We start from the raw sequence: 17,556 nt of genomic DNA on the forward strand, positions 1-17,556 counted from the left end.
TCTGCCTGTCTCTCTTACATCTCCACACCCTCACACATACACACACACACACACACACACACACACACACACACACACACACACACACACACACACACACACACATACAGACTCACTCTTAGCTGGTGCATCTGGGTAAATCTACTTTACACTTACAGGTATTAGGAGCAATGCCTTTATTACTGCACTCCTGCACATGCTCAGTCTGTTCTTTGTAAAGTGACTGAGTGGTCATGTGTGAAGCCAGATGTTCCTGATGTTTCTGCTGAAGCCAGAGGTTACTATAGCACCCCCTGTGGGTGTAGTCCATCAGCTGTTGACATCATCACACAGACTCGTCCATTTGTGCTTGCTGTGTGTCGTTTTTGTGGGCACAGTAACACAAGTGAGGTTACAAAAACAGAGAGGTGCCTGACCAGTGATGATGATGTCACTTTTGTCATGCAGTGCTATTCACCGGGGTGAAGATGGCAAGATGATAATGGCCCTGTGACATGCCACCTGTGGACGCTTATAAAGCACCCGTCGGTTTCACGGTTAAAGTCAGCCTGTTGTGAAGGACCAGCGAGTGTTGCGCTGATGCTGGACGACTTCCTGTCTGCGAGTTTCTGTTTCCTGTCCCTTTAAAATCATCTGGAAGCTGCAGACTTTTGTTTCCTGTTCAGTGTCGAGATAGTTGTGAAGTAACGTGGTGGGTTTACAGTGTAACGGGTTCCCCTCCACCTCGTTATCCTCGCTATCCGCATGCGGCGTTAATATCCTGCTCTGAGCGCTATCTGATGCTCCAAGCTTCCAATTTCCTGTCTTCTGAGAGCTGCTCTGATTCGAGGCGCTGAATGTAAAGAGTATGAAGAAGAAGAATTTATGAAGCATTTCCTGTTTCACTGACATCAGCATCTTAAGTTTTGGACTTTTATTTGGACATAATATGACGCACATTTTAACAAATGTAAACGTGTGAGGAACTTTTACTTTGAAGAATAAATGTTTTATCCAAATCCAGATTTGTTTTTATCCAAATCTCCTGCTTTGTCTCTAAAATTTCAGGTTTAACAGCAGCGTACTACATTGCCCACAATCCTAAGGAAGACGCTGAAATCACTGATATGTTGCAGCTGTTAGTAAAACATATTTAAAATCAGTGCCATCAACTGTGGCAGTGGGCTGAAGGCCTTGGGAAGGTTTTATGTGGCCCGTGATGAACAAAGACTGTTCATCTCTCCACTGCACCCATCCACTGTTCATGTTGTAGAATGAGACAAGCCTGAATCTCCTCAGTGCAGGTGTAATTTCAGGTCTGAACAGGAACTTTAACAGCTAAGTTAGCTAAGAGCCATGAGGTGGCACATTGAAATTCACTGTACTACTGTGGCCACGCCCCCCAGTGAAACCTATGTCTCAGAGGTCCTTCAGATGAAGCTGACCAAAAATGAAGGCGACCTGATGAAATGTTGAGTTTGGCACCTGAAAACTTCAGAGAACTTCCTGTTTAGCTGTTACTTTTGTATTCTGGCTTCCTACCACAGTCCAAAGACATGCAGTTAGGCTATGTCTACACTAGCCCGGATAAAATGGAAAACGGTGTATACATCTGAAAACACTCCGCGTCCACACTATTGTTTTCATTTGTTTTCACAGAGTTGTTCATCCACATTGAAACCGCAATACAGGAAACACGTATTGCGTTCAAGCAAGACGATTCGACCTGCCTGATTTCTGTCTGCCGTTTATTTACTTTTCGGCTCTTTGAAATGTCGCGGAAAAGCACAGTTTTTTAAAACAATGAGGTGGAGTTGTTGCTCCAGCGCCCCTGCAATCCTGAAAAGGATAAGCGGCAGAGAATGGATGGATGGATGGATGGATGATTTTTGTACATGCGGGTGTAGAGGTGGGAATAGGGGGCGTGTTGTGGGTCCTATTAGTGTTTGGATGAGCTTGGAGTTCAGAGGTCAGATAATAACAGCAGTTTTTTGTATTTTTAGGAAATTGTTTAATGTCAATCAGCTGTTCTCATTATTGTGGCTGTGACATCATCAGTGAGATTTATGGGTGATGCGTGAGCCATCACGTCCTCAGATCTGCATCATGGTTCTGGGGTCACTTCTGGACTGTAAGCCCACAGTAACCATGTGGCGCCGGCTGTGACTCAGAGATCTGTTTAAGTCGGCGCTCCACACGGTCTCTGAATATTCACACATTTGTGACTTTAATGTGCGTCTTGGATTACGTTGGAGGGTTTATCCCTGTATGTGACAGAGGGCAATAATGTGAGGGCATAATCAGAGCGGCGGAGGGTTAACAGAGGCCCGATTAGAATTTAATCAGAGTTAGATCTGCAGAGCAAACACTGAGCTTCTTCTTTGAGCCGCCATGTCGCCCATGCGATTCAGCTGCAGCCGAGTGGAATAACAACGAGTACAACCTCAGACACCCAGAACAGAGGCTGGACGGGCTTCTTTAGGTCAAAGGTTTATAAAGAGCAAGTGCCAGAATGATCCAGAGCCAATCACCACACACGACCAGTCTTCATCCTTCCTCATCCTCTCTGTAGAACATGGAAGGTTCTTCCTGCTTCAGCCCTCTTTCAGAATAACAGTTATCACAGCTCGACTTTGGGTTTTTATCTCCCTACTAATGGGAGCGTTTACTTTGAAAGGTCTTATAAATAAGATAGGCTTCCTGTTGGCTTTGATTGTGTAATCAGCTGATGGACCTTTTACGTGTTGTTAGTCACATGATGATGGTTATGGTGAGCTGATGAAGAGAAGGTGATTCGCCACTTTTCCTGCTGAGCTCTAATGAAACGTTTAGGAAGGTCACTAAAGAAGCTCCTCCACCTCCAGCTCCACCACCATGATGCATTGGGATCTGATGAAGGACTGAAAATGATCAACTTCACCCTGAAGCTCTGTGTCATTTCAGAATCCAGACGGTGAGAACAGAAAGCCTCCATGGAGGGACGCATTGTCATTGATTGGTCCACAGTTTCACATGGGGCCATCTGATTGGTTGAATCTAACATATATATGGAGCTGCAGATCCTTCTGGATCTTTTCTAGTGACAGGCAATGAAAATGAGGTTCACTGAACCCCTCAGTCCACATTTAAGGTCAAGAAAAACATCACTTACAGTAACGTGTTGAATTTAATTCCAGAAGTTAACTTTTAGTTTCCTTCCTCGTGTTCTTTACCAGAGCGTCTTCACATGAGTTAAGACAAACTTCCCTAATGGACATTAGAGGAACTGCAGCTTTTGGAGTTGATACTTACTTATAAGAAGTTTCTTCTCCATTTTTTGATTACAGCAATGAGCACCTGCCCTAAATGTCGGACATTTTACCTTATTGTGGTCACATTACCTCATTAGGCTTGTTATAGTACTTGAAATAATCAACCAATCAAGTCCCTGTTCCAGCTTCTTAAGTGTGGGAAAAACATTTTCAGTCTCTTTCTGTTTTTTACAGATCTTGAGAGCCGTAAACTCGCTTCCCGGCGTTTGATGCCCGATGTTTGTACCTCTGCGTTCCGCTTCATTCGGTTTGGTTGTTGCAGCAGCTTCTTCTGTGGGAACCTGCTTTGGAGAACTCGTTGCAAAGGTTCTCATTGTTCTGTGAATGAGGCAGAGAGCTGTCAGCCATCTTTTGTTATTCCGGTGAAAGGAAGCACCGCATGAAAAGACCTCTGAGCCTCACCAGGCTACATAAAGAAAAGTGGAGATTTTAGTGTAACACTCTTGTAAGAGAGAAGCCAGAAACATGATGAAGGAAAGGCCTCAGATTGGATTTCATCAGAAAAAAACACCAAGCTGAACTTTTCCACGCAGGAAAAATAGAGTCAAGAGGAATCTGCAGAAGTTGTGAGGCTCAGGTTGTTTTTAGAGTTATGAAATTTACCCTCACCAGACTACATTCAAAAAAGGGAAGATTTACTCTGCTCTAATCAAGCCAAAAAAGTCTGAGGTGAGCCATAAAAGTATGAAAAAAGCCCATCCAGAACACCCCCCCCCGTCTTCCCCACCTGCCTCCACACAGCTTTGCAGGTTTGCATGATAATGCTGGCAGCTGCCTGAGGGTGAAGCCTCCCGACCCCTGGCTCCACCCCCTGTTGGCTGTCCGTCTGCAGCCATTCACAGGGTCACATTCATTCACTTACTCAGAATCACTTTCCCCTCATGAAAGGATGAGCTGGTGTCCTGACACAACTCTGAGGATTCAGTGTTTTTAGTTTTAGTTTCTACGCTCTGTTTGCTTCTTTCAGTTCATTTGTATTATTTAGAAATTTTAGTGTTACTTTAATTTTGATCTTTTTTATGATCAGCCTACAGTTGTAAGAAGTTCAGAACAAGTTTTACAATAGAAACACCCATCAGGACCTGATCATTAACACAGTTTAATACAGGGGTGTCCAACTCCAGGCCTCAAGGGCTGGTGTCCTACAGACTTTAGATGTGTCTTTGATGCAACACAGCTGATTTAAATGACTAAATTACCTCCTCAACATGTCTTGAAGTTCTCCACAGGCCTGGTAATGAACTAATCATTTGATTCAGGTGTGTTGACCCAGGGTGATATCTAAAACCTGCTGGACACCGGCCTTTGAGGCCTGGAGTTGGACACCCCTGGTTTAATAGAAGCCAAAACCTGCAGTTCCTCTAGCGCCCAGCAGTGGCCAAAGCAGTGAGTCAGTCTCCATAGACTGTAATGTTAAAAACATAGATAATTTCCCCCTTCATTACAACTGTACCAAACTTTTGTTAAGGAATAAAGATAACAGTAAGCAAAAGAGAGGAATGAGAAGAAAAGCGTCTCTATACGCAGATGACACAGTTCTATATACAGGAGAAGAAGGAGACTAACAGTTTATCTGGGGTTTATATCAGGAGTTAGAGACACAAACAACTGCACAAGAGGAGAATATTATTGTAAGTCACCTTATTAACTTGCATTAGAGCTTAAAGTTTGCATTATTAGAAGCGTGGCCTCTACCTGCAACCTGCCTTATGTCAACTAATTTGAGTCTCTTAACTGGACCTCTGGACCATATTTGTGCTGTTGGAGCCTTTGGGAGCATTTTTAATTACTTTATCAGACCAATAATATGGCTGCTGTGAGATTACTGTACTAACAGGCTATCCAGGAAGTCTGAGCACCAGTTTTAGGAATTTATTTGGATGTTACCAATTAGCAGGCATCAGCGTCTGTATGTTGTTCCCATACAGTTTTTTCTAAGATGAGTCCAAAAACCAGTGACTGCTTCCATCTTTTATTTACAGTGTGTCGTTACAGACATTGATTGAAAGAAAATTGATCAGTGCTGACAGACCATTGATGTTGTTTTGTTCGTGTCTGAGTATGTACGGCAGTGCTTGACCCTCAGAAAGTCTGTGATCTGCAGAGAAATCGAAAACCTTTCTCTTTGGAAAAGTGTAAGCGGTGCTGAGTGTGTAGCTCTTGGAGCTGTAGGATTAGTTGGACAGTTAATGAGTGAACAGTGGGTGAAACTAAAGATAACCTGAGGAAATGTGTTGCAGGTTTTGATGTTCAGGCTCTCAGAGGATCTTCTTATTGACCAAACTCGCTGATCAGTGAAACAGCTGGGGTCATGTGATTCTGGCCCGATGTGGGGGCTGGGGGTACATTAGTAGCATTGAGCCCCCATGCTCTGCAGCGTCTCCGTGGTAATCCTGCTGCGCCGCCACCCACCCTAAACGTGGTGCTCCTTTCATCACTGTTGCCATGGCGACAGCAGAGCAGTGGAGCCTTGAATGAGTCAGTGTGGATTTTCTCTTCCACTCTCACTCAGGCTGATGTCGATGGTTGCAATGTGGTGACAGCTCGGGTTGTCACGATACTTGAATTTCTAACTCATCACTGATCCCCAAGAGAGTATTGCATATATGGGAATACTGCAGTACCACAGGAAAAATTAGAGGCTTTAGTGGTTTTCTTTTAAATAAAGACTGGAACAATACAAACAACAACAGAAGTAACAACAGTAACTATGTGACTGGTACTTTAAGGTTGTTTCTGTGCAGCTTCTGGTCGACTTTTCTGCTTCGGTCATAAAGACAAACCGGTCTGTCCACTGACCTCTGAACTTCCTCCTGAAGCTGTGCCTAGTGTTAGTGATGGGAGGGGTTCTTTCAACTCAGAATAGCTGTCTGATCAGATTGTAATTTAAGTATTGATTAATATCTGAGTATCAATTTTTGCCATCTAAAATAAGTTTTCAAAACTTGATTGTGTGAAGCTGACATATACATTCAGCTCATTTTGAAACTTATTTTTACTCTTGGAATTTGAACTGGATATTGGTGCAGCCCCTTAATTGGTCCTCTGAAACAAGCTGTTTTAGCTTCTCCCTGAAAGCACACTATCTTCTGATTGACTAACTTCACAGGCATGCAGAGGGGCAGCACCCAGAGGTTATGAGGTGTACTACAGTGAAACAATATATCCACGACAGATAATAAGAAAATAAAGAATAGGTACCCTTTAATTTAGAAAGTAGAAAGCGGCTTGTGGATTGTGATTAAATATGTTCTGGAGGTTCGTGTTCCCATTAGGATCAGCTCATCTACCGCCTCCATCAGGTTATTGATTAAGCTCTAAACAATGAGAGCCATGCTCCACATATGAATCAAATCAAAACAAAATGACATAATCATGAATTAATTCTAAAAAAAAATGTTTTGTTTTTCAAAATAAGGGCAACCTCCACAAGGTTGTAGATAGCTAAGACTTTCCACATTTTAAGAACTGAAGAAACCTCTTGAATAAGAGGTGAAATGCCTTCAAGAAATTTAAAGAAGTCCACCTGCCACCTGCTTGCTTTCCAAGCTCCTTAGATTATCGTAACCTTAATGACAGAAAACCTAGACAGACAGAAGAACAATTTCATTTTGATCCAACATCTAACATCCTCCAAATACCCTGACTTCCAGCTTCAGGAAAGTAAAGAGGTACAGTTGAGTATCACCTGCATACAGGAAAAAGCTCAGTTAGATGTACTGTTGACGTAAGTACAGAAAAGAGGAGGACCCAGGATCGAGCCATGAGGTGCACCACACAGTCAGTTTCCTTTCCACAAACAAACCTATGTTCTTCCTTTTTCTTTATCTAACTCCACAAATAGACCTCAGCACCTCCTCCCCCACCTCCCTTCCCATCTTTATGGACCTGCTCTGTCCAAATACCACAGCAGTCATTAAGCCAGAGTGCCGGCCTGGCATTTTAAAAGGCCAAACCAGAGTAGGCTGAGCTTTTATTTGCCTCCTTTCTATAGAGAGAGAGAGAGAGAGATTTATCTTCTACAGTCTAATGTGGAGGCGTGCTGTTAGAGGAGGTGAAGCTTCGTAGGCGGAGGTCGTTCACAGAGCGTTTTAACAGCAGTTGAAGGAAAATACAAAAGTTTTATATCAGGCACAGCAATTACAAAGATGGCTCTTTGATAAAACTGATAGTTTTATTTGATTCTGCATACATCATACAGAACATTTCCCTCATCTCTTTAATGGCTTTTTGAGAGAATTTGTGTGAAACACTGAATGATAACAGTTTTATCATTTTTAGATCATATATACTGTATTTACACAGTGTGTTTTTATGTTCTTTAAATAGAATTCAATTGATGTTTTCAACCTGAGGGTTGTTTTTTTTACAGCGATCCAAATGTCTGTAAAGTCTAGATTGAGGTTACACTGTACTCTTATTAAGCACAGCGCTAAAAAGACAGTAAAACCAGAGCCTGTGTCCTGCATGGAGGAATTGGGATAATGGTTGTTCTCAGCTGACAGGTTCAGAAATGTTTCCTTCCTGGATGTAGGTCAGCTCCTGCTACACTTTACATTTACTAACATTTAACCCGCTTCGCTTTCTCTGTTTGTCGCTGAATATTTAACGTCCTCACGGTGTCAGGGTAGATTCCATCATGCCTCGGTGCAGCACACGTTCGTGACTGTTTGAAATGTGGGTCAGGTTCTGTGCGGATGGATAATCTGCTGCTCCGCAGTCACAGCAGGTCGCAGTGCTTTCATGAAGCTGCTGTAGGCAATCGTGTCACTGAGCTGCTGCTGATCCCCAAACAGGAAACACAGGCTCTAACCGACCGATCCGACCTCAGCCGGAGCGCAGCCGCTCTTAGATAAGATACATGGAAACTGACGGCACAATAAATACACAGAACCAAAACACACGAATCCAAGAATTAGTTTGACACTTCTGTATGGTTTTATCATCAGGGGAAAAAAAAACTCCTTTAAGGTGGAATCACTTGACATCTCCTGTTTCAGACCAGGAACCAATCAGTGACCAGTATCAAATAGTGGGTTGTAACTGAATGAAATGTGTGGTGCTGTGATCATGTGATTCAATCAGCAGCGTGACCTTTATGCACACGGATGGTGCTTGGCGGGGAGTCAACCTCCTGATGTCAGATTTAACGAAGGCAGACCAGCCTGCTCAGCTCAGGACAGGAGAGACAAGAACACAAAGCATCTTTGCGCTCAGAAAGAAGAGAATAGAATAAAACAGGCCGAGATTACGGGAACTCCGATGCTCAGTCTGAGGCTCCTCTTCACCCAGTCAAACGTGTTTAATATTGGTCATTAATTGATCACCAGCCAATGGGAGCCCTCTCTGCATCCTCAGTGTTGTGTCTTCTCTTTCTCTTTGGCCTGATTCTTAGAGCTCTGGGGCCAAAGCATGATGGGAAATCATATTCATGGACACTGAGACTGCAGGGGGTAAAACTGACGGCTGGCTGTTGGCAAGTGTGAGAGGCTGTGCAGCTTTTGAGCTGTTTTCACTTTTGATTTCTTAACTTTCAGAAATAAATCATGTTCTGTTCCATGTTTCTTCCTGGACTCCACCAGAGCTGCTCTGCATTATTCACAGTTAATAATAATCCTTCTTTATCTAAACAAAGCTGTCTCTTTAATAACCCCTATCCGAGAGCCCACTTTCTTCTGATTGGCCTATTCTGGGAATCCTGTTGAGGGGCAGGATCCAGTGTGTTTGGGCCTCACCAGAGCTCAGCGGGTCAGAGTGAAAGGAGCTGCTTCATCTAAGCTGAAATAAACTTTAACCTCTTTGTTTGCTCACATTTTTCTTTTTCAGAGCATGACGGCGTTCCAGGCGACCGTAAACGACGAAGGTTTGATTGTGGCGACTTTGGATAGCTCAGACCTGCAGGAGAACGTCACGGCGTATGCGGTGCAGATCTCTGGAGAACCTCGAACCATCCTGATCCAGTTCATAAACACCAGCGAGCCTCTGCTGTACAACGCCTCCTTCCACGGCCTCTGCTACACGGTGGGGCTGCTGCTCAGACGGGGACAGGCTTGGTCCCGCCCCATGAAGACAGTTGCCGTGCTCACGAGTAAGAACCTCTCCAATAAAGGGGTTGGGGAGGGTTCAAAATCACTGATTCTGATATTACAGGATCGCACCATGTTTAGCTGCTGGCCTTTACAGGAAATAAACCTGAGAGTCACTGCTTTCCATTTTTAATAACCTGGAACGTCATTTTGGACATTTCTGATGTTTTCGGATGTTTTTAAAACCAGTTAAACGATCAACTGAAATAATCAGCAGACTGTTTTTACCTTCAAATTCTCTTAGCTTGATCATCATCGGTGACTGCAGAAGTCAACGCTGTAAAAGTCTGATTTATCTGGATTATTCTGTAGATTTAAGCTTTAAAAGTGGTTGAGGTTTGTTTAATTGATTATATGTTCCGTGTTGGCATCTGAACCTCTCGCTCTGCTCCTCAGGTAACTCGACAGAAACAGCGACGGTGGATGAAAGCACTCACGAGTTCTTTACAGAGTTAACGGAGCCGGGAATATACCGTGTGCAAGTGACCACACTGAGCTCGTCTGGAGACTGCGAGTCCCGAGAGAGCAGTGGCGACACTGCCTTCACCTTCTACCTCAGTAAGTGTACAGGAAGTGATTATGGCGCATGCAGCAGCGTGTGGCAATAAAGGATGGATTCAATCAAATGCATCTTTGTTCTAGTGTTGTCATTGTTAACGTAATCCACTTCCTGTTGACCTGCTCCTTCGCTGGTTTATTAATGGTTACAGGTCCCAGCGGCGAGCTGCTGGAGGACCTGCGAGAGCATCCTCAAGCCGTCAGCGTCAGGCTGCTGGACTCGAGCACCGCTGCCATCTCCTGGGCGCCATCGTCGCAGAACCACAATGGGAGCCTCGTGTCAGTGGTTTCCACCACCTGCCTGAAGCCCAGCCTGAGCCAGAGGATGGAGAACACCTACTGCAGCGAGGTATGGCACGGCACTCATCACTGGCCGCGCACCGCAGATTGAAGCTCACACAGGGGGGGGGGTCTTTTGAATAAATAATAAAAAAAATTTAATACATATATATGTGTTTAAATATATAATCACAGGAAAACTCGACGAGTGACATCATCACCAACCTGACGCCGGGTGCTCAATACCGGGTGGTCGTCTATCACACCAATGGACCCCTGATCAGCCCGCCGTCGGAGCCCGTCATCATCGATATCGGTGAGCGTCACTTTATGCGTCTTTTTCAGTCCCACTTCCTGTTCACTGCTCCTGTTCTTCCTGTTCCACTCTTAAATCCCGCCTGTGTCGGTGTGCTGTGTCAGAGCCCACCGGCGTGCGCGAGCTCACCGTTTACCCCCTGAGTCCAACGGCGGTGATCCTCAGCTGGCAGCGTCCATACCACGTTGCCTTCAGGAAATATGTGTTGCAGACCTTCTTCTTCAACCCCGTCACGCTTGCCTCTGAGTGGACCACCTACTACGAGATCGCCGCCACCGCCTCCGTCATCGCCTCAGTGGTAACCAGTCTGTCTCCGTCACAGGAAACATGTCATGGCACCATGCCGCATCCACCTCACCGTATTTGTCTCTATTTCCTCTCAGAGGGTGACTGACTTGCTGCCTGCCTGGTATTATAATTTCCGTGTTTCCATGGTGACGTGGGGTGACCCACCGCTCAGCTGCTGCGACAGCTCCACCGTGAGCTTCGTCACAGGTGATGCCTCACCGCTGCAAGGACGCTGCGAGGGAGGCTGGGCCAGGATCCAGCAAACACACTTAGACTTAAAAATAGAATAAATAGACTTTTAAATTTGTTTTTACTGATTTATTTAGTTTTTATATAAAGAGAAATTTAGACACATAATTTCAAGCCATTTTTTTCTTCATGAATATTTTTTATTCTTCTGTATTCATCCATCAGCTCTAAAAATAAATCAAAAATAAATTAAGAAATAAAAACATGCAAAATTAAAACACATTTTAGTGTTTAACATTTTAAATATTTTTTTTTATTTTGTTTAAATATTACTCAATTTGGTCACTCCCTGAAATAATACAATAAATATACAATTTAAAATTTATGCATAAAAATAGAAATAAATAAAATAAATGTATATTTTTAATGATCTAATTCATTTTGTTTTTATTTTATATCTTTTTCTGGGTTTACTGATAATGCAGCTCACAGATGAAGAACAAAACGCATGACTTTTTATTGTTTCTTACGTTTTTTTTTATTTTGGCTTTTATTTGCTGATATTTCTTGTGAAGATCCAGACGGCACATCTTTAATGTGTCTGCAAACGTATGATGCAGGTCTCCTTCCTCTTCCTCCTCTCAGCTCCCGAGGCGCCTCACATCTCCTCTGTGGATTACTCTCATGGCGTTCTGTACGTCCGCTGGACATACGGCGAGCTCTTCATTGACCTGTCGCACTCAAGGATGCTGCACTGGCAAGTGGTCGCTGTCGGGAAGAAGGGACCGGAGAAGACGTACTCCGTTGACGTGAGTCCAGACACATCTGTCTAGGTGTTCACGACACTCTGAGACACGTTCTCGCTGTTTTAGGTGTATTTGTGCGTTTGTGTGGTGATGAGTGTGTCTCCAGCAGCAGCTCATTATTTCAGGGTCGAGCGGAGCTGTTATTGACTCTCTCCTTCGGGTTGGTTCGATGGTCTGATTAGCAGCAGGAGAATGACCTGCAGACGTCGCTGCTCTACGAGTCCAATTACCACCGTAGCCTGAGCTCGCTTCTGTGATCAAGTGTCTGAGGGTCCCAAGCCATGTTGGAGTTTTAATTGAGAGCGTATACAAATGGCGTGTAGATGTCAACTATATTCAGGATGTTAAGCAGTCTTCATTTCTACTAGATTGCTACTAATAGTTCTGATAAATGTGTAAACAATTAAACCAGCTTACAAAAACACAACAAACAAGAGAAATGTAACTTTATTTTGAAGAATTTATGTGAAATAGAAATCTCAGTAATGAGCATTGACCTCGGGGACTGAAACCAAAAATTACTCTTCCTTTTCCAAATGTGGTCAAATGTGTATATAAAAGATGAGCATAGCCACCATGACATCATCCATTAGTTTTGTTAGCATTCTGGGCGCCAGCTCGTTGTTTTCTTGTTTCTTAAAATGTTTGTTTTGTTTGGATAAGAGGGTGGAATGCTAAGTTATCATCTAATGCTAGCTAACTTGGTTAGCATTGTTTAGCAAAGTTTGTCTCTATAATAACCTCACAGCAGCTTTATTATTGGTCAGATAATGTCATTAAAAATGCTCCAAAAGACTCCAACAACACAAACACAGTCCAGAGGTCCAGTTTGCTAAATGTAAGCCTAACTGACAGCTGGCAGCTACAGCCACCTGTCAGTCAAAGAGGCCACACCCCTAATAATGTAACCTGAGAGTTTCTGCGGACTCCATCACTGCTGGGGCCTCTGCTGGAGGTTAGAGGACATGGCTTTGCAAAGCAATGGCTAATGTCACATTGGTGATGTCCATCTTTTATATACAGTCTGTTCGGTCTTTGAGGTTGAATGTAATTTAAAATTATAATTAGATATAAGAGTACAAAGACTGAGTCAGCAGGTCTGCAGAAGTTTAATGAAGCTTCCACACTCAGAGCTGATCATTTATATTTAATCGTTAGTTCGTGGTGGAAGCAGACGGTCACAGTGACTAAACGGAGACACAGACAGCTGTGAGGATTTACTGCAGGGATATTTTTAGTTTTATTCAGGGCAGATTAAAAAGATATTTTAGGAAAATACCTGCACTGTTAATCTTTCAGCAGCTCCGCGTGGGACAGAGGCAGAGCAGAATATGACCCCATCAGATGGAGGAAGGGGGCACTCAGGACTGACTGTGTGCACGCTGTTCAAGTGTTATTTACATGTTGTTTACGTGTTGTTTACATGTGGTGCTGTGTCAGGTGACTCGGAATGTGATGCGGGCAAGCCTCCCTCTGCCTCCCGGAGACATCTACAACCTGACGGTGACGGCATGCACAGAGCGCAGCAGGAACACGTCCACGCCAAACATCATCAAACTGGGTCAGCGAGTATTCACTGCAATTAACAAAGATATAATAACTCTAAGAAAAACAAAGAATACAAAGGTATTCACTGCTAACAGACTAACTCCCCCAAAGTTCCCAGAGTGCTTTTTCAAAAGAATCATCCCAGTTTTCTTGAGAAAGCATAAATGATTTATATTAGTACACTATAACTGAAAGGCCGACCTTTAACTCTGTAATTCTCAGAGCTGTAAAATTGAGTTAAAGGGAGGGTTAGCTTCTGGATTACACTCAGTATTAAACTCCAGTAAAAGTTTGAGCTGTTGCTGAGAAAGCATCACGCATTAAACCAAAGAAATCACTTTAGACCTGAGAAAAAGAATCAGTTATGCTCATAAAGCAGGAGGTGGATTTAGAAAATTATCAAGTTATAATGTTGAGTAATGAGGCTGCAGACTGAGAACAATTCCACTTCTGCAGAAGAGACACCTTCGCAGAGGTGTGGACTCGAGTCACATGACTTGGACTCGAGTCAGACTCGAGTCATTAATTTTATGACTTTAGACTTGACTTGAAAAAATGTTCTAAGACTTGTGACTTGACTTGGACTTTTACACCAATGACTTGGGACTTGAATTGGACTTGAACCGGTTTACTTGAAAAGACTTGATATTTTACCCCAAATATAAAATTTAACATGCATATTATATAGAGATTGAAAATGTGACGTCATTCACGGGTAGAACCGCAAAGGATTCTGGGAACTCGTGGCAAGCGGTACTAGCGCACGCAGGCTTTCAATTAAAATCAGTTATACAGCGATAAAAAGAAACACAAAAATGTCAAGAAGCTGTTGTATTATTAACTGCAATAGCCGGTCGCATGACAGCCACGGGAAGCCGACGGGTAAAGAGATCGGTTGTTATCGGATTACGTCGTTGAAGAGAAATTGTTCGAGCCATGTTTCCGAAGTAACAAAGACGCGACGGATGGCCTGGATTGCAGCCATTCAAAGATCAAATATAACGTCCCAGAACACTCCAGCTCACAGGTTAGTCTGCTCCAAGCATTTACACGAAGGTCAGTGTTTTTTAGTAGTTAATACGTCATTTTCATAACATAATTGGTGATATAGGTTACAAGCAAGTCTGGCGCTGAACAGAAATTGTCGCGCTATGCTCCTTTGTTTATTGTGCATAAATAGTGTTTCGCTTCTGTTATTATGGTACATTGACAAAAACATATACTTTTATTCACAGGATAAAACAGGTTTTTTGTATCACTAATTGCCCAGTGCGATTACAGCATACAGTATTATTGTCACTGCTACATTTCTGTGATGAACCAGAAATTATTTCCACTACTAATTAATTACCGTTGAGCTCAAAGGTTATATTAATAAACGGTTAAGGAATGTGTATTTATGACGACGATTTGTGAGACTGGTAAACTTATGATACGTACGATGGTCTTTCGTTCTACACGGTGCATTTCAAGGTCCTGCACCCATCCGTCGGTAAACTGTACCTGGACTTGTTGCAGTGACCGGAAGTTACTAAACTTCATGAGTGTATGCACTCACTCCAAGAACCGTATGATTATTAATATGCATATAAATAAAGAAGCTATTTTGTGCAAAGATGTCAACTGTAAGAATGCTGTGCATAAACATTTACTCTGCTCCATGTATGATGATATAGTGACTGCTCTGTATAAAAGTGGCACACTGCTTGATAAACAATATAAGCATAAGAAACCTAACATCAGACCTGGCTGGAAAGAACATGTATCCATGTACCATGATGAAGCTCGCATAGCTTATAAATGTTGGGCCATGGCTGGAAGACCTAAACAAGGCCCAGAATTTGAACAGAAAAAATGTGCGAATGCCAGATATAAGTATGCTGTTCGCTTTATAACTAAAAATGAGCAAATGCTAAGAGCAGATTATTTGGCCAGGAAAATGCTGTGTAATAATACGGCAGATTTTTGGAAAGAGGTGAAAGCTCTTAATAACTGTAAACCATCTCTACCATCAACTGTTGAAGGTGTTTCTGGGGCAGATAACATTGCAGCATTATGGAGACAGCATTACAGTGCGTTGTTTAACTGTATAAAAAGTGAACCATATGAGGACAATCTTGACATGAGTAATGACACAATAAGTGTAAGGACACATGAAGTATATGAAGCCATTCATAGGTTGTCTGATAATAAATCCTCTGGTTTGGATCACATCACTGCAGAACATTTAAAACATGCTAGTGTAAGGCTAGCTCCTCTTTTAGCACTCTGTTTCACTGGGTTTATGATTCATGGCATATTACCAGACTCAATGCTGTGTATTTTACTGGTACCAGTTATGAAGGACAAAGCTGCAAAAGTGAGCTGCTTGGATAATTACAGGCCGATTGCACTAGCCAGTATTTTATCTAAGGTGTTAGAAAGAATCTTGTTTGACAGAGTTAGTGTGTTCATCTCTTCTCTGGATAATCAGTTTGGCTTCAAAGCACGGCACTGACATGTGCATATATGCACTCAAGGAAATAGTTTGTACAGGGCTAAAAATTCATCTGTCCTCATGTCTTTCATTGATGCCTCTAAGGCTTTTGATCGAGTGAACCACAGAAAACTTTTTGATAAAATGAAGAGATGGGGAGTTCCTCAATACATCGTGAGGATTCTCTCTTACTGGTACGCTCATCAGAACATGCAGGTTAAATGGGGAAGCAGTATTTCTGCCCCCTTTGGTGTCAGCAATGGTGTTAGACAGGGTGGGATTTTGTCTCCAATTTTATTTAATTTGTATGTTGATGATTTGTCCATACAACTGAGAGCCTGTAACACTGGGTGTATATTAGGTAAAGCACTGATAAATCATCTTATGTATGCAGATGACCTGGTTGTTTTTAGTCCAAGCAGTGCTGGGTTACAGGATCTTCTTAATGTCTGTACTGAATATGGTGTGCAATATGACATTGAGTACAATGCTGCTAAAAGTGCTGTTTTGATATGTAGAACCAAGCAGGATAAACAGCTAAATTTCCCTTTGTTTAAACTGGCACAAAAAACTCTTGAAGTTCATAAAAAGGTGAAATACCTCGGTCACTTTATTACTGAGCAAATGAATGATGATGATGACATATACAGACAACGGTGTAAGCTCTATGTGCAGGCAAATACTATTGCACGCAAATTCAGCTTTTGTTCACTTCCAGTTAAAGTGGCTTTGTTTAAAGCGTATTGCACACCGCTATATACTGCCCCCTTGTGGTCATCCTACAAACAATGTAGCATGCAGAAGCTGCATGTTGCATATAATGATGCGATGAGAATCCTTTGCAGGATACCTAGAAGTGGTAGTGCCAGCCAGATGTTTGTAGCTGTGGGTGTTTGGACTTTTAAAGCACTTTTAAGGAAGCTAATGTTCAATTTTAGAGAACGACTGGATGGTTCGAGTAACAGTATAATTTTAGCACTCACAGATCCAGTGAGTGGTTCCCGTTACTCATCCAGTCTCAGAAAGCACTGGTTAAAGTGTTTGTGTATTTATTGATTTATTTTAAGTAATTGTGTTTTATGTATATTATGGTTTTATATTTTTACAAATGTTTTAGATACTTATTTATATACATATATATATTTAATGGTGTATACCTTGTGTTGGGGGGGGGAGTGTTGTGTGTGTGTGTGTGTGTTGTTTTTTTTGTCTTGTTTTTATGGACATGAAGTCTGCCAATTAAGATTGAATTGAATTGAAATAAATATGCTAAGATGAGATAGCTGACTTCATCTAACTAGCAAATGTTGTCCAGGCTACGTTGGTGATACAGTTTTTTTTAATGTGTATGATATTTTTGTCATGCGATTTTAAAGCTGGCCCTACAACCGCATCCAAGAATAACATGCAGCGTATCTCAGAACTGTCGGTGAAAATTATTCTTGGAGCTAGGTTTAATTGAGCTGCATTTTAAAGAGGTGCAATTTCACAATTTGTGTATATTTTCTAAGTTCACTATTTTGTCATGTGTTGAGAAAAACACAGATTTTAAAATTACATGGTCTAATATTTACATTTAGCATAACTGCAACATTATTTTATTTTTTTTTTTTTAAAGACTCGAAAGGACTTGAAATTCAAAGTTTCAGACTTGTGACTTGACTCGGACTTTTACACCAGTGACTTGAGACTCGACTCTGACTTGCCTGACATTACTTGA

The 17,556-nt window shown here is 42.3% G+C and overlaps 1 protein-coding gene across 1 annotated transcript in view; it reads left to right on the forward strand.

The window, feature by feature from the left end:
• Positions 1-7,612: 7,612 nt before the first annotated feature.
• ptpro (protein tyrosine phosphatase receptor type O) overlaps positions 7,613-17,556 on the forward strand; it is a 43,131-nt gene continuing 33,187 nt past the window's right edge. Inside the window, exons 1-8 of the mRNA XM_042226725.1 lie at positions 7,613-9,500; positions 9,745-9,934; positions 10,087-10,283; positions 10,409-10,529; positions 10,634-10,827; positions 10,913-11,024; positions 11,652-11,815; positions 13,253-13,373. Of these exons, the coding sequence (XP_042082659.1) occupies positions 9,120-9,500; positions 9,745-9,934; positions 10,087-10,283; positions 10,409-10,529; positions 10,634-10,827; positions 10,913-11,024; positions 11,652-11,815; positions 13,253-13,373 (1,480 nt within the window). The 5' untranslated portion in view covers positions 7,613-9,119. The remainder of the gene's footprint in view (positions 9,501-9,744; positions 9,935-10,086; positions 10,284-10,408; positions 10,530-10,633; positions 10,828-10,912; positions 11,025-11,651; positions 11,816-13,252; positions 13,374-17,556) is intronic.

This window comes from Haplochromis burtoni, unplaced genomic scaffold (genome assembly GCF_018398535.1).
Source record: "Haplochromis burtoni strain Fernald_Lab_line unplaced genomic scaffold, NCSU_Asbu1 Contig_224, whole genome shotgun sequence".
In the NCBI taxonomy this organism is placed as follows: Eukaryota; Metazoa; Chordata; class Actinopteri; order Cichliformes; family Cichlidae; genus Haplochromis; species Haplochromis burtoni.